At 43.2% G+C, this 24,501-nt stretch overlaps 1 protein-coding gene across 8 annotated transcripts in view; it reads left to right on the plus strand.

Annotated features, from left to right (window-relative positions):
* LOC133493556 (deoxyribonuclease gamma-like) overlaps window positions 1-24,501 on the plus strand; it is a 103,705-nt gene that overhangs the window by 19,033 nt on the left and 60,171 nt on the right. For 3 of the 8 annotated variants that reach the window (XM_061807023.1, XM_061807013.1, XM_061807069.1), the window contains 2 exons: window positions 978-1,142; window positions 1,212-1,312. In XM_061807023.1, coding sequence (XP_061663007.1) covers window positions 984-1,142; window positions 1,212-1,312 — 260 coding nt within the window. In that variant the 5' untranslated portion in view covers window positions 978-983. Of the gene's footprint in view, window positions 1-977; window positions 1,143-1,211; window positions 1,313-20,919; window positions 20,932-24,501 lie in introns of all 8 variants that reach the window. The other 5 variants (XM_061807041.1, XM_061807079.1, XM_061807031.1 and 2 more) reach the window with 4 other exon arrangements.

Below are 24,501 nucleotides of genomic sequence, written 5' to 3' on the forward strand. Positions count from 1 at the left end.
TTGAAGCTGGTGTGAGATGCCCATGTAAATTTGGGTGATGATTGGTGACAGTTTTGAAATAAACAATGTACTCTATATGATTGGGGTCCTTTGAGCTTGATAATATGTGGCACTTGTTTATCGTCATTTTAATCGACAAAACCCAAATTAAGGAATTTTTAAAAGCATATTAAATTAATGATTGTCTATAATTTGGGGGCGCTAGCTGTTGTCCATGATATTGTCATGATATATGACATAGATTTAAGGTGTAATGCCAAACTGAATAAAACGTTTGGAAAATTAAGCTCGCTGTCATTTTAGCCAACCTCCCAAAAAATGCACCAATACCAATCGGGAAAAGCTTCATCAATGCAACAAGACAATGACTCCAAAACAAACTACCAGAACAACAAAGGACATCATTGGAGAAAAAGTGGAAGGTCTTTGACTGGCCATGTCAATTACCGGACTCTAAGCACATGGAGCATACATTTTACCTCCTCAAGAGGAGAGTGGAGTGAGAACCCTCCAGAAACAGTCCATGACTGAAAGAGGCAGCACTAAAGGCTTGGAAAATCATTTCAAATAAAGAATGCAACAGTGTTGGGAAGTCAGGAGGTAACAGGGCTGTTGCAGTTGTCGGAAGAAAGGCTTATGCCACCAAATATTAAATCCATTCACTTTAATTTAATAATTTAGTAATGTCAATACTTTTGCTCACTTGAAAAGTGAGTGGCTTTAAACAGAAATTCGTCTGTCCAGAGTTAAGACTATGTAAATATTATGAACTGTTGCCTCATATTCATCTTTTGATATGAAACACAAATGTCATCCATACACAGCAAAACCAAGGAATTGACACTCTGTTCCAATACTTTTGGAGGGGACTGTATATGTAGTAGATTTTCACTGCTTGCAACAGCTAATATTTGACCTTAGTTCCTTCAAGTGTTGCCTCTCTGCAAAAAAAGGTTAATGTGTGTTTTGTATCACAGTTGATCATGAGGGGAGGCGCTCCTCATCATTGTCTCTTGCTGGCTGTCCTGTCAGTGGTGATTGGGTCCAGGGCTCTCTCGGCGTTCAGGATCTGTGCCTACAATGTGCAGAAGCTCGACTCTAAGAAGGTGTTGAACTACAGAGTGCTGCACACGCTCACACGGGTACCTTATACACATACACATGCACACAAATCTTAATTTTCATATGCTCAAACGTGTACTTGCGTATAGGTCTTGTCTCGGTGTGACATTACCCTCCTCCAGGAAGTGGCAGATTCAGATGGCTTTGTTGTACAAACTCTACTGGCATCACTCAACAGGTACAGTGGAAGGTACTGAAGCAGGCCAAATCCACTCTAACAACCAATTCCAGTCATTTTCTTTTTTAGTGAGCGGTGTGAGCTTGTGTACTCAGACCTTCCTTTGCTGCTCATGTCCACTTTTATCACCAATGCAATCTATGCACACAGCACTCTGCTTTGTAATGTGCATGCATGTAATGTGTCGGTCGGCAGGCAAACGCATGTGAGAACAAGGACAGTTCAACTAGTTGAAATTTAAATAATGAAGGGTTTTGAGTAATTTGGCAGTTGGAGGACTTTCTCCCGCTTGATTATACGGTTCGCACGTGGCCCTAAAAGTCCCTAAAAAACCCTAAATTTCCGAGGGTGCATTTAGGGGCCCCTAAAAGTCCTTAAAATTCACCGAAAACCGGTCAAGCCCTTAAAAAGGCCTTAAATTAAAAAAAAATCAAAGGGAGGAAAATCCCCCCCCCCCCCCCCGAAAAAAAAACACTTACTTAAAAAAAAAATAAATAACAATCCATCTGGCGTCCAAAACAGCCGGAAATTATCAACGGAAGTCACTGTGTTCACAACTAGTCGCCATCTTGTTGTCGATGTTCTATTGTTTGTTTCTGCGAGTAGGCATTTCACTTTGTCTTCGTTACGACGTAGTGTAGTTCTTTGATCGATCCAACTTGTATCATGAGGAAGTGCATTTTTCAAGATGCTTGGGTCGAAAGTAAGGAGTTTGGGAGCTGGGTTCATCGAGATCCAAAAGATCGGCACATGTTCTACTGTCATCTGTGCAAACAGAGTTACCAGCTTGGATAGATGGGCGTCAAAGCACTGGAGTCGCACCGGAAAAACAGGAGACACGCTGATTTGGCGAAGAATGTCTCATCTTCCGTTAGTATGAATCTGTTTCTGTCAAAATATCAAGATAGTGAAGCATCAACTTCAGGCAGTGGTACTGGGAGTGCATGCGCACCTACAGTTGTCCAGTCATTGACGACTTCAACCAGCCACAAGTCAGACTTTATGAACGTAGTTCAATACACGAAAACAAACTTGTTAAAGGCAGAGATCGTGTGGACTTTAAAAGTGATCTGCAGCCATTACAGTTACAAATCTTGTGAAAATAATTCGAAAGTGTTTGCAGTCATGTTTCCAGACAGTGACATTGCTAAAAACTACCACTATGGGAAAAGGAAGACTTCTTGCCTGGCTACAATTGGCATCGATGCAGATGCAAGAGAAGCAGCTGGACATTCATGTGTGATTGTGGATGGATGACCGGGTCCGCACTTGCTACCTCACCTCTGAATTCCTGGGACATTCAGCAGCAACTGATCTTCAGGAGCGTCTGGACCCTATCGTGTGTGACTTCGGTCACCAAAAGCTGCTCCAGCTCTCGATGGATGGCCCCAATGTTAATTGGAAGCTTTACAAATCTATTCAAGAACAAATAGAAAAGATGACCACCCGCCGCATGCTGGGTTAGAATGGAACCTGCGGTCTACACATCCTCCATAATGCATTTCGAATCGGTTGCGAGGCAGCTGGATGGGGGGTGGAATATTTTCTGTCCAGCCTCTACAACTTGTTTCGCGATGCACCTGCCAGGCGCGAGGACTTAAAACAAGTTACCAGATCCAACATTCTCCCATTTCCCATGACATTGACAATGGTCATATCAATGAGAATTACCACAAGGGGGGACAGGTGATCACTGTCACAGGTACTGAGGTACTGGAACCTTTGATGAACCAAGAACAGTTGATGGCACCATTGGGTGAGTCTTTTTTCCTTGCTCTTGATTTCCCACGATGGCCCTAAATGTTTCGTGTCTGCCCTAAATTTTTCGTGTCGGCCCTTTTTAGGGAAAAAGCCCTTCGGTCGGACTGAGTATGAAACCTGTTAAAATCTGCCCTAGCATTTTTGTCGAGGCAATGCCAATGATGTAGTCAGTCAGTTACCCAAAATAAATGATCCAGGATCTACAATAATCTGTCATGCCCAAAAATATCCAATAATATAAAAGGATCATGCCTTAATTTTGACTTGAATTTGTGTCAGATGTGATTTTAAACAATAAGCAACTGATTTGGACAATCAGAGTTAAATAATTCTTCTTTGAGAGAAACAGCGTAGACAATTGATTAGTTTGATTTTAAACTTGCAATAGTTCAAATTGTACATTCTAAGCCAGCCACGGGTCTGGTCTTGCCCCTCCCAGTTGCCCATCCTTCTTTTCGATATGCCCTTGATTTATTTTAATGCAACCTGCCAGCTGGCCGGCCTCGGCCTAACCCCTCCCCCTTCCTTTAAGCCAGCGTCACCACATGTGCGAGTGCCTACCACAACCCAAGCTGCCACCGTTTTTCGATTGTAAAAGCATGCAACTGATCAACTTTCTGAGCCACGACCAGTTTGGCGTAACTGGAGCGAGAAACTATCGGCATTCCCTGCTGCCCCTGTCCGCACCTGACTTGAGCGCCAGATGTCATTTCACCACCAGTTCAAGCAGCTAGAAAGTTACGCGCACCTGAAACGGGACAACAACCATGCCCATTTATATTTGCTTTAGATTTTATTTTCTTTGCTATTATTCTTCCTGGTTCCACCAAACTGCCTTCAAGCTCCTGAGGTCCGGAGGAAGACCACGCCATCTGTGGGCATAAGTGACACAATGCAATGCTTGCTAAAGGAAACAACCAGTGCCTCATAATTTTGGGAAATTACTCGCTTTAATTGAAGCCGCAATTTTGTTCTACATAGCCTATGGCTGTCAAGAGACATCCTCAGTGACTGGATCAGTGATGGAGTTCGGGGAGGGTCAGGCTCACGCACCCTGGACGTTCGATATACGATTTTCAAGGAAGATAGACAAGAGGAACTTTTGCTCGCGAGGAGAATGCAGGTTGTGTGTGTCTCTCACAATATCCAGACCTGTTTGTGGTAAATTTCAGATTCAGTTCATTACACGTACATAAAATATTTTTGTTTTAATTTATTGTAGTAAATGATATTGCAGGTATTTTAAAATTTTAAATCACGTAAGCAAGTCAGATCCAGAATTTAAAGCACAAATAATAGTAACAATTTGTGGCCTATGGTATTTTTAGAACATACCTCGCGGGCGCCTTATATGGTCCTTGTGGGCTAGCATTTGCCTGTGGGCACTGCGTTGGGGACCCCTGCACTACACTCATCTTTAAAAAGTAAAATCATTTGTCCATTTGACCTCATATTACCGGCCAACCAATATACCCATTACATAATCTCAGGTTATCAGATATAAAAATAACAAAAGCAGGACTCTTTAGTGCAACAGGTTTGGTCAGGCGTTTTAATTTCTGAATGGTGTGCTTTAAAAAAAATGGAGCCTCACCAGTACACCCAGCATTTAATGACGAAAAATCTCTGCGACTTTGACAGTAGACATGCATGAAACCCATTGTGGTTTATTTGTAAGAGTTCCTGATTACAGAGGCGGTTCTCAAACTTAGACGGACAGCGTGTCAAACAGTGTCATTTTAGATCAAGTTAAATGTAATTTCTATCAAAACAGCTCCAACTACAAGGAAAGAAAAAAAAAAAACTGATTAAAAAAAATCAACTAAGATCAGGTGCCCGAAAATGGTAAAGCGGAAGTGTGTGGCTGCTGGGTTAGGATAAATGTGTATTGGTGTTTTAATGCATTTTGTCCAAGCGAAAGGCACAATGTTGTGGCTTCGTGTAAAGCTAGTATTTCCCCCCAAATTATTAGGCACCCCTGTCCCCTTTAGCAAGCATTGCATTTTGTTACTTATGCCTTCAGACTCCTCCATTGACCATGCATGAATGTCAGTCGGAGCTTCAAACAACAAAAGATTAACAAAGCGGCAGGCCCATGTCCCCATCTTGCCTCAGTCTGTCCAGACATCTGCTCCAGTCTTCACTAAGTTCTTCAGCAGGTCTTTAGAACTGTGTGAAGGACCAACCTGCTTCAAATGTTCCACCATCAACTTGGTCCCCTGAAATCAGAAGTCTTGAGTCTAATTGTATACAGGCCTGTTGCCTTGACATCTGTGGTCATGAAGTTCCTTGAATACCTCATGCTGGACTGGAATGTAATTTACCTACCGAGCTAACAGGTCTGTGAATGATGGAGTCAATATGGGTCTGTTTTTCATCCTTGAACACATCAACAGCGTGTGAACCTCCATGAGGATCCTGTTTGTGGACTTCAGCTCTGTGTTCAACCCCATCATCCCCAAACTCCTCTCGTCCAAGTTTCTCCAACTCACGATCTCGCCTGCCATTTGCAAGTGGATCTATGTCTTCCTGCTGAGCAGGACATAGCAGGTGAGGGTGGGGGACACCACTTCATTGACATGCACAATTAGCACCAGGGCACCCCAAGATTGTATCCTATTCCCCCTACTCTTCCTGGTCAACAGGAATGACAGGCACCTGGCTGTCAAACTCCTGAACTTTGCAGTTGGCACCACTGTCATTGGGCTCATCAAAGACGGCGACGAGTCTGTGTATTGACAGGAAATAGAAAGGCGTGAACTTTGGTGTGACCAACACAACCTGAAGCTGAACACACTAGAGCAGTGGTTCTTAACCTTGTTGGAGCTACTGAACCCCACCTGTTTCAAATGTGCATTCACTGAACCCAACTTTAGTGTAAAATAAAATGTGATTTGTTTCAAATTCAAGATAGTTTTTCTCCTGGTGCTCAAAATGAACTGTGCAGAACAAAACCAACATAGTGCATGAACTCACAATAAATTACATACCTGCAAATCAGTGTGGCTTATGCTGTTGCCTTTGAGGGACCAGTTCAGATATGCGCGGCTTCACCTTGGCAAGTGCTACTCTCATGTCATTTCGCAACAAAGTCTGTTCCTTTTCCTTGTTTTTATGGCCAGCGTTCTTGAAAAAGATTGCTCGCACAGATATATTGTAACAAATAGTATAAATAACTCCAGGGCTTTCTTGGCAATAACTGGATACTTTTCCATTTGTTGACACCAAAACATTGAGAGTGTCATTGTTCTGAAGAGTTTCTGTTGAACCTGGCTCAGCTGAATTTCAATGATTTTGTTGAGTTATTCATCATTGACTTCTACTGTCTCAACATCAACTGTGAACAGCTTTCGCTCCTATGCTGGATATGAGTTTCGTGCAGGGAAAGACAGTTTTCAATACTTCTATCATTTTTGGGGTCAAGGTTTTTCTTGCCAATGCATGTCTTTGTAGAATACAATGTGTAACAATGATGTATGGTGCATCGGCTTTTACTCACGCACCAAAACCAGACATTCTTCTTAGAGTGACTGGAGCTCTGTCCGTGCAAACTGCAGAAACCATATCCCTTGAAAGATTGTCTCTGAAGAAGTCATCCACAAGCTTCTTCACATCAGCTGCCTTCATTGTTGTTGTAAGAGGCTTACAAAATAAAAATTCTTCTTTTAGCATGTCGTCTTTCACATACCGGAAAAAAACAGCAAACTGTCTTCTATTAGCAACGTCTGTAGTCTCGTCGAGTTGAAAGCTGAATTTTCATCAGAATCAGATCTCCGACTACTTGAGCCAAGGTGTCTTTACTCATGTCCTCTATTCTGTTGCTAATGGTGTCATTTGAAAGAGGATTTTGGGATAATCTACCTGCAGCCACTGTGCCGAGTATCAGATTTCCCATCTTTAACGCACCTGGTTTTACAAATGTTTCACCAATGGTGTGTGGTTTGCCCTGGTTTGCGATCAGGTACGCAACTTCATATGATGCTGTGAGTATCAGTTTGTTAATGGGTACTATTCCAAGAGCAGGTATAGAGTGGCCTTATTATCAAATCTGGCTCTCTTCACCTCAAATTCAGCAAACGCTGTGTTCTAATATTCCCCATTTAGATGCAGCTTTTCAAAGTGTTCCTTTATTTTTGCGGGTGCCACTTTGGCACCTCTGCAGCAACAAATAGAGGAGGCACTGGGTAGGCTCAAGGAGCGAGACTCGTCGGGGTGCTGAGACAGACATCGGTAGAAGACATTTGTGTATATAGTTGCAATTGTAGTTAGAATATGTTTTTCTGTAGACTGATATGTGAAGACATTGACAATGGTCATACCATTGAGAACTACCACAAGGGGCGACAGGTGATCACTGTCACAGGTACCGAGGTACTGGAACATTTGATGAACCAAGAACGATTGATGGCACCATTGGGTGAGTCTTTTTGCCTTACTATTGATTTCCCACGATGGCCCTAAATTTTTCGTGTCGGCCCTAAATATTTTCCGTGTCAGCCCCTAAGAATGTCCTAAAAAGCCCTTAAATTTTTTTGGTCAGACTGAGTATGAACCCTGATATTGTACATATTTGTCTGACCACTTTCTTTTTTTCTCGACATAGTATGGATTAAAATATGAAGAAAATAATTACACGATGTACTACTATGGCAATTCACTCCTCAGTGCACTAAATTCCCCACAGCACTGATTTGCCAAGCAATGTCGCGTGATCATCTGTAGCCAGTGATGACCAAGCGGGGCATGTCATCACGTATAGACATGAGTCTGTGTGTTTCGATCTCCATGGAAGAGGCTTCACTGAACCCCTGAGACCGGCTCACTGAACCCCTTAGTTATAATCAAACCATGTTAAGAACTACTGCACTAGAGACTAGAGACTAGAGAAATGATTGTGGACTTCAAGAGGCATCCTTCACCACAACTGCCCCTCACACTGTCCAACTGTTTTGTGTCAACCGTCAAGACCTTCAAGTTAATTGGAATTCCAGTCTCACAGGAACCTGTAGTGGGAGACCAACATCAACTCAATCCTCCAAAAAAAAAAACAAAAAACAAAGGATGTACTTCTTGCAGCTTCTGAGGAAGCACGACCTCCCACAAGCCCTGCTGAGACACTTCTCAACAGCAGTCATTGAATCAGTACTGTCCATTGCGATCACAGTCTGGTTTTCACAAACAAGGAAAAACTGACTGCAACGAACAATCAAAACTGATGAACGGATTATTGACATCACTGTACCCACCTCCTGTCGGACCCTACACATCCTGGCCACTGGCTCTTCCAGCTCTTTCCATTCTGTAGGTGGGTGCTACCGATCAATGCAAACCAAAACTAGAAGATATTCCAAAAGCTTCTTCCCTCTTGCAATTGACCCCTCCGTGGATATTGCACAATCCGCGTCACTGACCAATCAGAGGCCAGAGATCTGCATAGACCAAAGCCTGTTTTTGCTCCCGCCATTTTCTCTGACAACATTGAATGGTCCAGTATAGGTTTAGTTAGCGTTTTATTGCATATTTGGGTTATTTAACAAAAAATATGGTTAAGAGGTGTAGTCACAGACTTTGTAATAGTGACGACAGGTATCTTGAAAGGCTAGTTGGTGGAGTTCGATTCGTACCCTTTCCAAAACCGAAGACCCAGTACGAAAAATGCCTTCGATGGATCAAACTTTGTGGAAGACCGCATCATCAACTAAATCCATCTAATATCAACCGGAACACGTTTGCACGAAGGTATGCCCTATATTTGATTTTCAATAGATGTCTCGTATAAATGAATTCGAAGATCTTCGCTAGCATAACACTGCTGCGTGTGAACGATTGACACACTTATTCTTTGTTGAGCGATATTTAGCGATGATCGGACTGCACAAACGTATTGATTTCTTGCTGGCTCGCGGCCGAAGCTTAACCAGACAGCGTTTGCACGAAGATATGCCCTAAATTTGATTTTTAATACACGTCTCGTATAAATGAATGAGACGTTCTGCGCTAGCATAACATTGCTTCGTGTGAACGATTGCCACACTTATTCTTTGTTGAGCGATATTTAGTGATGATCGGACTGCACAAACGTATTGATTTCTTGCTGGCTCGCGGCCGAAGCTTAACCAGACTGTGTTTGCACGAAGATATGCCCTAAATTTGATTTTTAATACACGTCTCGTATAAATGAATGAGACGTTCTGCGCTAGCATAACATTGCTACGTGTGAATGATTGAATGAAATCAGAAGCATGGCGTCTCTCTCAGTTAAGAATGTATTGTATTTAGAATCTATAATATATCGTTGATTTGAATGAAATCAGAAGCATAGAGTCTGTCTCAGTTCAGAATGTATTGTATTGTATTTGCCATTTTTACTGCTTGTCTTACGTGGCGTGACGTCACTTCAGGAGGCGTGGTTAAGTGCCCTGTACGGAGGGGTCAATTCTTGAACAGCTACCTTACAATTCTACTGCATTATGCTGCCAGTTTTCTGCCTCGAGTAGTTGTTGTCATATTCTCCTAGGACATTCAGGATTATAATTGTGATAGACTTACACTACTAGTCACATTAAACTGCATACACACTTTGAAGTCTTGACACCCTTTGCACAATGGTCATTGCACTGGGCAATTTCTCTAATGAGCATTCTAATTGTTCTAAATTCTAGAAGACTATATTCTTGGCACAACTGTGCGGTTTTATAAGAAAAAAATGTCCCTGTCAATTGAACGTTTTTCATACTCAACATGTATGTCATACTAGGACGGCTCCAACTACTGGAGACAAATTCCTTGTGTTGTCACATACATGGCCCATAAACCTGATTCTGATCCTGATTAAAATTGTACATGTATTTTGAGTTTGTATTTTTTTCTACCACGAGGCTTAAAACCATATTGCTCAATTTTACCAAGCTTATCTACGTCACTTGCAATGTACTCCACCTTCTTGTTCTGCTCCTGAGGCAGTGCTTTCAGTATAAACGTGTGGTCTTAAGGCCACTTTATACTGTCAATGCCCACATTGCATCACATGACCTAGGCATTGCCCCGCACTGCACCTTTGCGTAGTTTGTGCATAGCCTCCCATGCAGACGTAAAAAAAGTTGCTGTGTGGGAAAGCCGCAGAGTTCATCTCTCATGATTGGCCCGTTGTAGTCACGTTCTGATGATGTACTCACCGTTTGTCCCGGCTCCACATACCACTTTCACTGCTGCCCTAGCGATTGATTTTGGACCATAGTTAAAAGTAATAGTCATTTAGGTCCATTTGTTCAAGCAAACACTCACCCATGATTACCATTGTTTTTTTTTTTTTTTGTTTTTTTGGGGTTTTTTTTTGTCCCCTGTTATGGAAAGAAAAGTAAAAACGGCTATGAACTGCTATAAAAATGTGCTGAGGAAACTCCTCACTGATGTACTAGTCAATACCAGCTGTAGCAAAACCTCTGTCTTGGAGAAGAACTGCAACACATTTTCAAAACTCAGCGCATGAGTTGCGCTAGAGTATAAAGCCAAAGTCTGTGCTAGGAGAGCCGCAGTGATGTCAGCACCGTTGCTGCACGTGCAAGTATAAAGATGCCTTTACATGAGGGTGTTCTACATGGAGTCAACTCATCAGAGAAAAGGGTTCGGTCGTCGCTAAATATAGAAAAAGCAGATACAAAACTGGGTCAGAAAGAAGTGCTCTAGCTCTCAGCAAAGCACTTTCTGGACACACGTATGAGAGCCAAAGTTTTTTTTTTATTTTTATTTAAATGAAATTGATACTTTCAGTTATTCCATCTTTGTGAGTCACTCTGTGAAGGTCTAATTAGCTAAAATACAGGACCTCTAAAGAAATGCTGCCGACTTTTGAAAAGTAGTACAAATCTGAATGAAAAACAGGTTGCTCTGTGTTGGGATATTAACATAAATGCAAATCAGTCTTTTAGTAAATTTGACCCTTTTGAACTCAAACTCGACCATTTCGGTGATTGTATTGATCCATTTTTTTCTGGGAGCTGTTGTCATCTTCACCAATTGGCAGCTTGATCCATTTCATATATACACCATCCACAAACAGATGTAATTGTGAATATGAGAGCAGACTAAATGCTGGTGCATAGTTTCTGCCTGTGGGCTCAGGACAGGATTTGGATAAATCACAGGAGTCAACAAGACCAAAAAAAAAAACATCACTTCTACCACTTCTGCTGTTAAAAGTAACATTCTTCCTCCATTACATTGTCAATTATTGCTAATTTATCCCCCTCCTTGGGTCATGATCTTATTGTGAAGTTGAAGGATTTATGTGTCCCAATGAGCAGAACACAGAAAGGAAAAGTTAAGTGAGTGCTGAGTATGAAATAAAGAGTGCACAACAAAATATTTTTTCACTGAAGTCCAATCATGTTTCTCATATGCCAAGAAGCTGTTGAGGTTTTTAAAGAGTACAATATCAACCGTCACTTTGCAATGAAGTATGTAAATTATGGGAACAAACAGTCAACGTAAGAACGGGCAGCTACTGCACAGAGGAGATTATTTCAACGAGTGTGGGAGCTCATAGAGGTGATAAGCTTGTTTTTGGAGTTAATGGGGAAATTTGATGAATTTTCCGAGCTCAGTGATGTGAATTGGCTTTGTGATTTTGAGTTTGCTGTGGACGTATTTTCACATATGAGCTAAGCGTGAGCTGCAGGGGAAACAACAGTTTTTGGACATGTACATAAATGTGAGAACCTACAAAATCCAAGCTGATTTTATTCTCCAGACAAATTCCAGCAAATCTTTTGCAGATTTCCCAACACTAGCCACCCAGAAAAAGGCCACCAGAAACACGTTGAAATACTGAAAATTACTGGATGACCTGCACAGACATCTGCTGTTGATTCTATGATTTTGATCAAATTGAGATGGCACTTAGGTTGGCGTTGTGTCTGTTGTAACAAGAAACGGCACCGATGGAGCTGCAATTGGAACTGATCAATCCACATTTCCAAACCTCCAGAGGATGGCACCGAAGATCAGCAAGTGTTGTTTGGCTCAACCTACATGTGTGAGCAGACTTCCAGCATTATGAACATCAACTAAGCAGTCCGCTTGAATGGGGTTGCACTCTTTTCCAGTCTGGAGTTGCCCATTGTGAGAGCAGGTGTGGGTATACTGTTGGCCCCTGGTTCAGTGCCTGTACATTGGGATTCACTGGATGAGAGGGTGCAGGGTACCCTCTTGTCCACCTTTGAGTGGGACAGGTCCAAGCTGTTGTCTGTACCCATGCACCAAACAGCACTTCAGAGGACTCACCCATTTTGGAGTCCTTGGAGAGGGTGCTGGAGTTTGCTTTGATCGTGGAGGAAGTTGCTAGTCCAACCCTGGCAGGCCCAAATGTATTATCTGCTGGGAACTTCTGACAGAATCCCCTCTCAGGAGGAATTTCAATACCCACCTCCGGCAGAACTTCACTCAGGTCACGGGGGAGGTGGGGGACATGGAGTCTGAGCCTTTCACCCTTGGCAGGGTCCTTGAGTGTGCATGAGTCTTCGCCCAACCAGTCTACGTGTTTTGTGGTCTTGGAGAGGGCATTTGAGTATGGGTTGCTGAACCCCCGATATGGGCTGTTTGGTCCCTGTATGACTAGTGTCAGAGTTTGGTCCACATACTCAGCAGTAAGTTGGAATCCTTTACGGTGTGGGTTGGATTCTGCCAAGGCTGACCTTTGTCGCCTATTCTGCTCATAACTTTTATGGACAGAATTTGTAGGTACACCCGTGGTGCAGAGGGGGTCCGGTTTAGTGGACTCACGATTGCATCATTGCTTTTTGCGAATGACATGGTTCTGCGTGCTTCATCAAGCCTTGATCTCCAACGCTTACTGCCACGGTTAGCAGCAGTGTGTGAAACAGCTGGGTTGGGAATCAGCATCTTCAAATATGAGTCCATAGTCCTAAGTCACAAAAGGATGGAGTGCGCTTTCCGGGTTGGGGATGATATCCTGCTGTAACTTTTATCATTGCATATAAACACAATGAAATTGCACCTGCCCACCTCCACATAAAAAACACAACAACATTAAATCCTCAGCAACCATAGGACATATCAACTTTTAAAAGTGATTCAGTAAAAATTAATTAAGGTGGAATCATATTTGTGTTTGCCCTTCATCCGAGGAGAGACTCTTCTGTCACATACACACCAGACACCGTCCGCCAGCTGTTCCAACCAGCTTGGACCCGTTTCTTCACTTTCCTACCACACTCTGCATTGCCCCTGGATTGTTGACCCCAAGTATTTGAAGTTGGCCACCCTCGCTATCTCTTCTCCCTGGAGCCTCACTCTACCCCCTCAATTGTTCCTCCACCTGCTCCCTGCTTTCACTGCATATCACAATATCTTCTGCGAACATCATGGTCCAATGGGGTTCCAGTCTCACCTCATCTGTCAACCCATCCATTACCACAGCAAACAGGAAGGGGCTCAAAGCTAATCCCCCATGCAGCCCCACCTCCACCTTAAATTTCTCTGTCACACCTACGGCACACCTCACCATTGTTCTTCTGCTGTCATCCACGTCTGTCATACATGTCTTGTACTATTCAAACATTTCTCTGCCACACCAGACTTACGAATTCGGTACCACAGTTCTTCTCTTGGTAGTCTGTCAAAGGCTTTCTTTAAATCCACAAAGACTCAATGTAGGTCCCTCTGACCTTCTCTGTTCTTTTCCACCAGCATCCTCAAGGCAAATAATCCATCTGTGGTACTCTTTCTAGGCATAAGCCATACAGTTGCTCGCAGATAATTCTGTCCTGAGTCTCGCCTCCATTACTCTTTCCCATAACTTCATTGTGTGGCTCATCAACCTTATTTCTTTATAGTTCCCACAGCTCTGCACATCGCCTCCATTCTTAAAAATGAGAACTAGGACACTTCCATTCTTCAGGCATCTTCTCGCCCGCAAGTATTCTGTTTAATAAGTTGGTCAAAAACTCCACAGCCACCTCTCCATATTGCTTCCATACCTTCACAGCTATGTCATCAGGACCAACTGCTTTTCCATTTTTCATCCTCTTTAGTGCCTTTCTAACTTCCCCCTTACTAATCATTGCCACTTCCTGGTATTCACCGCTTCCTCTTCTACTCTTCCTTCTCTCTCATTTTCTTCATTCATCAACTTCTCAAAGTATTGTTTCCATCAATTTAGCACACTACTGGCACCAGTCAAGACATTTCACTCTCTATCCTGAGTCACCCTTATTGGCTACACACACACACAAAGTCACATCTCAATGTATTCCTTTTGCCTCTTCTCAGTTTTATCCCACGTCTTCGCTAATCTTTCCTTGTATTACTTGTTGTCATTTGGGGGTCCACAACCAGTCTTCTTCTCCCCTTTCCTACCAGAAGACACATCAAGAACTCTCCTGCATGTCTCTCTGATCACCTTAGCTGTAATAGCCCAGTCTTCAGAGAGTTCCTCCTGTCCATCAAGAGCCTTTCTCACCACCTTCCGAAAGGCCTCACAGCATTCTTCCCTTCTCAGTTTCTTCCATATGGTTCTTTGCTCTACCTTTTGTCTTCTTAATCTTCCTCCCCACCACCAGAGTCGTCTGACACACCACCATCCTATGGTGTCGAGCTACACTCTCCCTACCACTACTTTACAGTCAATAACCTTCACATTACATCTGCACAAAATATAATCCACCTGCGTGCTTCTACATCCGATTTTGTAGGTCACTCTATGTTCCTGCCTCTTCTGAAACAAGAGTTCACGACTGCCATTTCCATCCTTTTTGCAAAGTCCACCACCAACTGTCTCTTAGTTTTTTTTCCTGGTTGCTGTACTTACCTACCACTTCTTCATTGCCCTGGTTTCCTTCACCAACATGTCCATTACAATCTGCACCAAACAGAACTCTCTCTCTGACTGGGATGTTCATAATTACTTCATCTAGTTCCTTTCAGAATTTCTCTTTCAACTATAGGTCACATCCTACCTGTGGGGCATAGCCGCTAATCACATTATACATAACATATACATGTTTAAAATTTCAGCCTCGTTTTATTTTGTGCAGACGATGTAATCTGAAGGAGGTTACTGACTGTAAGGTACTGGTATGGGAGAGTGTACCTCGACACCATATGGATGGTGGTGTGTAGGATGACTCTGATGGTAGCTAGGAAGATTAAGAAGACAAAGGTAGAGCAGAGAACCATGTGGTGGAAGCTGAGAAAGAAAGAATGTTGTGTGGCATTTCGGAAAAAAGGTGAGACAGGCTCTTGATTGACAGGAGGAGCTCCCTGAAGGCTCGACTACTACAGCCAAGGTGATCAGCTAGGATGAAGGGCAAAGTAATAAACAGTGCTGAGACCGGCCATGATGTATGGATTAGAGATGGTGGTGCCGAAGAGACAACAGGAATCAGAGCTGGAAGTGGCAGAAAAAAAGATGTTGAGGAAGTGTGCTGAGGATGGGGCTTTCAGGCAAAAGAGAGAGAGGAAGACAAAAATGAAGGTTGATGCATGTTGTTAGGAAATGCGTGCGTGCGTGTGTGTATGTATATATATATATATATATATGTATATATATATATATATATATGTATATATATACACACACACACACATACAGTGCCTTGTGACAGTATTCGACCCCCTTGAACTTTCCAACCTTTTGTCACAATTCAGGCTTCAAACATAAAGATATAAAATTATCATTTTTTTTGGCAAGGATCAACAACAAGTGGGACACAATCGAAAAGTGTAGTTACATTTTTGGGATATTTTATACTTTTTTTTTTAACAAATAAAAAGCTGAAAAGTGGGGTGTGCAATATTATTCAGCCGTTTTACTTTCAGTCCAGCAAACTCACCCCTGAAGTTCAGTGAGGATCTCTGAATCATCCGATGTTGTCTGATCCTGATAAATAGAATCCACCTCTGTGTAATCAAGTCTCCGTATAAATGCACCTGCTCTGTGATCGTCTCAGGGTTCTGTTTAAAGTGCAGAGAGCTCCATAAGACCAAAGAACACCAGACTGGTCCAAGATACTGTTTTGGAGAAGTTTAAAGCTGGATTTGGATACAAAAAGATTTCCCAAGCATTAAACATCTTAAGGAGCATTGTGAGAGCTATCATATTGAAATGGAAGGAGTATCAGACCACTGCAAATCTACGAAGACCCAGCCGTCACTCTAAACTTTCACCTCGAACAAGGAGAAGACTGATCAGAGATGCATCCAACAGGCCCATGATCATTCTGAATGAACTGCAGGATCAGAGATGCAGCCAACAGGCCCATGATCACTATGATTGAACTGGATGATCAGAGATGCAGCTAACAGACCATTGATCACTCTGAATGAACTGCAGAGATCTACAGCTGATGTGGGGAGTCTGTCCATAGGACAAAAATAATTCATACACTGCACAAATGTGGCCTTTATGGGAGAGTGGCAAGAAGAAAGCCATTTCTCAAAGATATCCATAAAGAATCTCATTTAAAGATTGCGACAAGCCACCTGGAAGACACACCAACATGTGGAAGAAGGTGCTCTGGTCGGATGAAACCAAAATAAAACTTTTTAGTCACAATGCAAAATGATATGTTTGGCGTAAAAGCAACACAGCTCATCCCTCTGAACACGCCATCTACACTGTCAAACATGGTGGTGGCAGCCTCATGGTTTGGGCCTGCTTTTCTTCAGCAGTGACAGGGAAGATGATTAAAATTGATGGAAAGATCAATGGAGCCAGATTAAGGACCATTCTGGAAGAAAACCTGTTGGACTCTGCAAAAGACCCGAGACTGGGACGGAGATTTATCTTTCAGCAGGAGACTGATCCAAAATATGAAGCCACATCTACAATGGAATGGTTCACAAATATATGTATCCAGGTGTTAGAATGGCCAAGTCAAAGTCCAGACCTGAATCCAATCGAGAATCTGTGGGCAGAGTTAACGACTGCTGTTCACAAACGCTCTCCATCCAACCTCACTGAGCTCGAGCTGTTTTGGAAGAATGGGCAAGAATTTCAGTCTCTCAATGTGCAAAACTGATCATGACATAAGCAAGCAACGTGCAGTTGTAATTGCAGCAAAAGGTGGCGCTACAAAGTATTAATGCATTACACGCCCCACTTTTCAGGTTTTTATTTGCAATTCCATCCATCCATTCTCTACCGCTTCTCCGGGTCGGGTTGCGGGGGAAGTAGCTTCAGCAGGCATACCCCGACTTCCCTTTCCCCAGCCACTTCTTCCAGCTTTTCCGGAGGGATCCCAAGGCATTCCCAGGGCAGCTGAGAGACATAGTCTCTCCAGCGTGTCCTGAGTCGTCCCCAGGGCCTCTTTCCGGTGGGACATACATGGAACACCTCACCAGGGAGGTGCCCGGAGGCATCCGATCAGATCTTGCTCCTCTCAATGCGGAGGAGCAGCGGCTAGACATTGAGCCCCTCCCGGATGACTGAGATTCTCACCGTATCTCTAAGAGTGAGCCCGGACACCCTGTGGAGGAAATTCATTTCGGCCGCTTGTATGCAGGATATTGTTCTTTCAGTCATGACCCACAGGTCGTGCCCATAGGTGAGGGTAGAAATGTAGATCGACTGGTAAATTGAGAGCTTTGCCTTTCAACTGACCTCCCGCTCCATTCTTCCCTCACTCGTGAACAAGACCCCAAGATACTTAATCCAGGCAAATGATATGTACACAAGGTTGGACAGGAACGAAGGAGAAAAGGTTCTGTACAGGTTGGTCTTGGGGCAAGATCTCATCCCCGACCCGGAGAGCCCACGCCACCCTTTTCCTACTAAGGACCATGGTCTCAGATTTAGAGGTGCTGATTGTCATCTCAGCTGCTTCACACTCTACTGCGAACTGCTCCAGTGAGCGTTGGAGAGCACGGCTTGATGAAGCCAACAAAACCACATCGTCTGCAAAGAGCAGGGATGCCATGCTGAGGCCACAAAACCAAACACCCTCTACGCCTTGGCTCCACCTAGAAATTCTGTCCATAAAGTTTGTGAACAAAATCGGTGACAACGGACAGCCTTGGCGGAGTCCAACTCTGACCGGAAATGAGTCCGACTTGTTGCCGGAAAGGCGGACCAAACTCTGACAGTGGTCGTACAGGGACCGAACCCAATCACGCCCTTACAGGTCTCACTGTCATTGCCCATGTGAGCATTGAAGTCCCCCAACAGAATGATGGAGTCCCCAGAGGTAGCGCTCTCTCGCACTCCCTCTAAGGACTCCAAAAAGGGTGGGTACTCTGAACTGCTGTTTGGTGCATAAGCAGAAACAACAGTCAGGACCCGTCCCCCCACCTGAAGCCAGAGAGAGGCTCCTCTCTCATCCACTGGGGTAAACCGCAACGTACAGGCTCAGAGCCGGGGGCAATGAGTATACCCACACCTGCTTGGCGTCTCTCACTGTGGGCAACTCCAGAGTGGAACAGAGTGCAACCCCTCTCAAGAGGAGTGGTACCAGAGCCCAAGCGGTGCATAGAGGCGAGTCGGACTATCGTCGGAGCTTCTAGACCTCACGCACCAACTCAGGCTCCTTCCCTTCCAAAGAGGTGACATTCCATGTCCCTAGATCTAGTTTCTGTAGCTGGGAATCGGATTTCCAAGGTCCCCGCCTTTGGCATTGCACCTGACCCTTCAGATGCTTTTCACAGGTGGTGAGCCCATGGGAAGGGAGATGTTATCTTTTCAGACTGTGCTCGGCTGAGCCCCATGGGTGCAGGCTCGCCTACCAGGCGTTCGCCTTTGGGCCCCACCTCAGGGCCTGGCTCCAGAGGGGAGCCCCGGTGACCCGCATCTGGGGAAGGGAAACCAAGATCCATTTTTTTGTATTCGTCATCAGGATTTTGGAGTCTGGTCCCTCACCTAGGATCTTTTTGCCATGGGTGACACTACCAGAGGCATGAAGCCCCAGACAACTTAGCTCCTCGGATCATCGGGACATACAAAACCCTCCCCTACGACAAAGTGATGGTTCAAGGAGGGTTTTTTTTTATTTGTTAAAAAGTTTTAAAATATCCAATAAATTTCGTTCCACTTCACGATTGTGTCCCACTTGTTGATTCTTGACAAAAAAAATACAATTTTATATCTTTCAGTTTGAAGCCTGAAATGCCTTGTGTGTGTGTGTGTGGTGTGTGTGTGTGTGTGTGTGTATATATATATACACACACACACACAGACACGTGCACGCACACACATACTTGACATACGCACACATCAACTTACCTCACACATCAGCTTGGTCTCCTTCCCTGCCGGCGAGGTGACATTTTATGTCCTTATAGCCAGTTTCTGTCGTCTGGGATCGGATTGCAAAGATCCCCCACCTTCAGCTGCTGCCCAGCTCACATTGCACCTGACCCCTTTCACAGGTAGTTAGCCCATGGGAAGGGGGACCCATTGGTGTTCGACGGCCACCAGTTGCTCACCTTCTGGCCTGCCCCCAGATATTGGTAACTCATGTCCAGGCAAGGGCAACCTGAATCAATTTGTGTATACCATCATGGCGGTCTTTTAGCCATGCTTTGTCTGGTCCCTCACCTAGAACCTGTATGCCATGAGTGACCTTAACCAGGGGCATGAAGCCCCAGAAAACTTACCTTCGAGGATCATCGGAACACGCCAACCCCTCCACCACGATCAGTTGATAGCTGATGGAGAGGGGAAACAGATAAATTCTTTATCGTAAATATATATTTTTGAGAAATTAAGTCCACAAGTATGTACAATAAATGAACAGGCCTTAAATACTCATTGCTCCATCTTGTGATCGGGTCGATTTTGTAAAGCCGCTGATCAGTGATAGGCCCCAAAAATCCTGAACGTGTCAGCCCGAATGTGTTAAAAAAAAAAAAAAAAGAATTCAGGAGGCCAGAGTTTTACTCAGATAGCCTAGCAAAAAAAAAGTCCTTGATGGAATTCCTTCCCAGTACTTTTTTTGTAAGTCACGAAAAATTGTGGTTAGGAAATGCCTCCTCAGAAAAATATTGTCTGTAGTTATGGAGGAAAATTTAGGATACAAAAGGCAAAAATAGATCCAAATTCTACAGAACGTAAACATTTTGTATCTGGGTTTGAATATGGCGCGATAGAGCTACTCTCCCTATGGCTATCGCTGTAGCATCTTCCTGGCATCCCATTGGCTTGGAGGGATATCAATCTTTACCCATGATGCGTTTAGTTTCCCTTGGACACTTAAATGTCAACGAATCACATGCTTTCAAACGCTGTCACATGCTAGCACAAATTGGTAAAGTAGAACTTTTTCCCAAGTTTTTCATTTGTGTTTTTTGCAGTTTGTTCAGCTTTCTTCACCATGGGCCCAAAAAAACTTTTGTAGAATTACGTTGTGTGCGTGGGTACATGTGTATGTTTTTTTTTTCTCTCAGCTGTCCAATGTTTGCCTCGTCCTCCGCCTTTTGCCTATTGTTTCTCACTCACCCTTCTCTTCACATAGACACCCAATGCCAAAGTCAAATTAACATAATTTTTCTGATTCACTAAGTATTTTTGAATGCTTATTTTTTTGACGTGGGGGCTTCGAACTCATAAGGCTATCTAGATGTTAAAAGTGGTTCTACCTACCAAAAATTAACATTACGAAATGTCTTCTGGATCAAATTAATTTTGTACATAGAGGTACTATAATATTTAATAAAACACAACTTAATACTTTTGACATCAAGGGTTTACTTCTGCATTGTGTTGCTTTGTGTATGGTCCATTCTTGAATTGTCATGAGGAAAGATTTTGCTCTTTGTGTAGTGCTATTAGACCACAGAACCATAAGGTGCCGGTAGTGACTTTTAACCCTCCAGTGATCTCAGGTCTTCTTTGTGACCCTCAACAGGGAAGCACACAGGTACGATGAAATCTCTGAGCATGCCTCTTCATAGCTTTGGCAATCTAATCCAGGGGTGTTCACACTTTTTCAGCATGTGAGCTACTTACAAAATTACTAAGTCAAAATGATTTACCCACTACAAAAATGTGAAACATCTATCTATCCATTCATTTTCTCAGCCGCTTATCCTTATGAGAGTCCCCGGAGTGTTTGAGGCATTCCGAGCTGTCATTGTCATACTGTGGTAGCCAATTGCAGGGCACATGGAGACAGACAACAGTCATACTCAAAATCACACCGAGGGGCAATTTAAAGTCTTCTTTTTTATTGCGATGGCAGACCGGCAGATGAGGCAAACGCACTTCGAAAATAACATTGTGAAGAACAAAGTCCACCTCCCATTCTGTATGAAAGGGCTATGTTTTTGTCTTCTCACTTGATCTTTCTGCATGACAAGACATCACATAGGGTAACACATAATCACATAACTGGGGTGGTCAATGCGTCGATCGCATTTGTCTTGTATTGGTAAATGTCATGACCGCTTGAAGAACCCCCCGCCCCAAAAAAAAAACAAAAAACAAAACATCAATCCTGTCGCTTGATTCAGGTGTGCTCAACACATTGATCTACTGGTCAATCGCAAAGTTAATGGTATGAAATTTTGTCATCTGACCAATTTGGCCTAGTCTGATGCGTCACTGTGCATGTGCACATAATGGTGCCTTCAGGCAAACTACTGAGTTGGCCTCCAATTTAGGAGGCTAAACTTAAATTTAGGGGTATAAAATTGAGTGGGGAACTGGACCAAGTAACCACTTTCATTCGGAATGGTGGGAGTTTTTTAATGTGTATGCCTCATATGCTAATCTGGCATCATATGACCAAAGAAATGCAGCATAAAGTAAACTCGGGTAATAAAAAAATTACATTGCAAAGTTTTTTGTCCAAGATTGGCTCATGTAATCATGAAAGGTACGTACGTCAGCATACATTATCGGCGGCCCAAAATTTTAGCTCACTTGGAGTTCTCTGCACTCTCAAACTGGAGACATGGTCACCACCCCCACCAAAAAATGAAGCTCACTTGTGGTTGACTGCTTGAAAAGTACATCATGGGGAAAACAAAAAGTTTGGGCACCCCTGACATAGAGCATTTAATATATAGTTTTATAAACGAAGACCTTTAAAGAACCTGTTTGTGTGTATCTATCAATGTTAGTTGGCATCATTTAACTTACAAACTGCTCGCCTCTATGTTGCATCAATTATACTGTCATCACAAAGCAAGAGAGGGAGATGCTTATGGTGGTGGGCATTACTTTTGACAGTAGAGCACTTGTTATTTTCTTATGGTGTTGGATGTTGATTATGGCTGCGGACCATCTCTGTGTTTCACTGGCAATAGGTACGGGGTGGGGAAGGTGGAAGGCTTTCCTGGCCTCTTGAAGCAGTGGTTCTTAAAGCACCCCTATTGGGTCTGTGACTTCTAACCTTCTAAGAACCTGCTTGTGTGTGTCTATCAATGTTAGTTGGCATCATTTAACTTACAAACTGCTCGCCTGTATGTTTGATCAATCATGTACTGTCATCACAAAGCAAGAGAGGGAGATGCTTCTGGTGGTGGCATTACTTTTGACAGCAGATCACTTATTATTTTCTTATGGTGTTGGATGTTGATTATGGCTGCGGACCATCTCTGTGTTTCACTGGCAATAGATACGGGGTGGGGAAGGTGGAAGGCTTTCCTGGCCTCTTGAACCAGTCGTTCTTAAAGCACCCCTATTGGGTCTGTGACTTCTAACTAAAGGGTTTGAATAATAATTTTCAAAGCTCCTATATGATTATGGTATACAGTGGCGAAAGTAAGTATTTGAACACCCGGCTATATTGCAAGTTCTTTAACTTGGAAATCATGGAGGGGTCTGAAATTTTCATCATAGGTACATGTCCACTGTGAAAGAGATACTCTAAAAAGGAAAATCCATAAATCACAATATATAATGCAAGACCTGTTAGTCCGCCTTTAAAAGTCAACCTCCACTCCATGTATTATCCTGAATTAGATGCACCTGTGTGAGGTCGTTAGCTGCATAAAGACACTTGTCCACCCCATACAATCAGTAAGAGTCAAACTTGTAACATGGCCAAGACCAAAGAACTGTCCAAAGACACCAGAGACAAAATTACAACTCCACACGCCTGGAAAGGGCGACAGAGAAATTGCCAATCAGCTTGGTGAAAAAAGGTCCACTGTTGGAGCAATCATTAGAAAATGGAAGAAGCTAAACATGACGGTCAATCTCAATTGGAGTGGAGCTCCAGCCAAGATATCACCTCGTGGGGTCTCAATGATCCTTAGAAAGGCTTAGGAATCAGCTGAAAAGAGCTGGGACCACCATTTCCAAGGTGACTATTGGTAATACACGAAGATGTCATGGTTTGAAATCATGCATGGCACGGAAGGTTCCCCTGCTTAAACCAGCACATGTCAAGACCTGTCTTAAGTTTGCCAATGACCATTTGGATGGTACAGAGGAGTTATGACATAAAGTTTTATGGTCAGATGTGACCAAAATTGATCTTTTTGGTCGTAATTCCACAAACCGTGTTTGGAGGAAGACGAATGATGAGTTCAATCTCAAGAACACCATTCCTACTGTGAAGCATGGGGGTGGTAGCGTCATGCTTTAGGGTGTTTTTCTGCACACGGGACAGGACAACTATACTATATTACTACAAACAGTATTTTGCATGGCCCAATACCACAGTAATAATTTCTAATGTGCCAAGCTGAATATTAATGATTTTGTTTGACAGAAAGAAAACTAAATTCAAATGATTTATAATTTTTATCACATGGAGGGTTATTAGATATCTGTCCATCCATCCATTGTCTGAGCCACTTATGCCAGTCATGGGAGAAGGTTTTGTGGTCAGATGAGACCAAAATGTTTCATTTTGGTCAAAATTCCACTAACCGTGTTTGGAGGAAGACGAATGATGAGTTCCATCCCAAGAACACCATCCCTACTGTGAAGCATGGAGGTGGTAGCATCATGCTTTGGGGGTGTTTTTCTGCACATGAGACAGGGCGACTGCACTATATCAAAGAGAGGATGACCGCGGCCATATATTGTGAGATTTTGGGGAAAAACCTCTTTCCCTCAGTCAGAGCATTGAAGATGGGTTGTGGCTGGGTCTTTCAACATTACAATGACCCGAAGCACACAACCAGGAAAACCAAGGAGTGGCTCTGTAAGAAGCATATCAAGGTTCTGGCGTGGCTTAGCCAGTCTCCAGTCCTAAACCCAATAGAAAATCTTTGGCCAGCCCAGAAACCTGTCTGATCTCGAGAAGATCTGTGTGGGTCAAAATCCCTCCTGCGGTGTGTGCAAACCTGGTGAACAACTACAGGGAACGTTTGACCTCTGTAATTGCAAACAAAGGCTACTGTACCAAATATTCATATTGGTTTTCCCGGGTGTTCAAATACTTATTTGCAGCTGCATCACAAAAATAAATCGTTAAAAAATCTAACATTGTGATTTCTGGCCTTTTCTTTTTAGATTATCTTTCTCACAGTGT

The sequence above is a fragment of the Syngnathoides biaculeatus genome, chromosome 2, assembly GCF_019802595.1.
Source record: "Syngnathoides biaculeatus isolate LvHL_M chromosome 2, ASM1980259v1, whole genome shotgun sequence".
Taxonomy (NCBI): domain Eukaryota; kingdom Metazoa; phylum Chordata; class Actinopteri; order Syngnathiformes; family Syngnathidae; genus Syngnathoides; species Syngnathoides biaculeatus.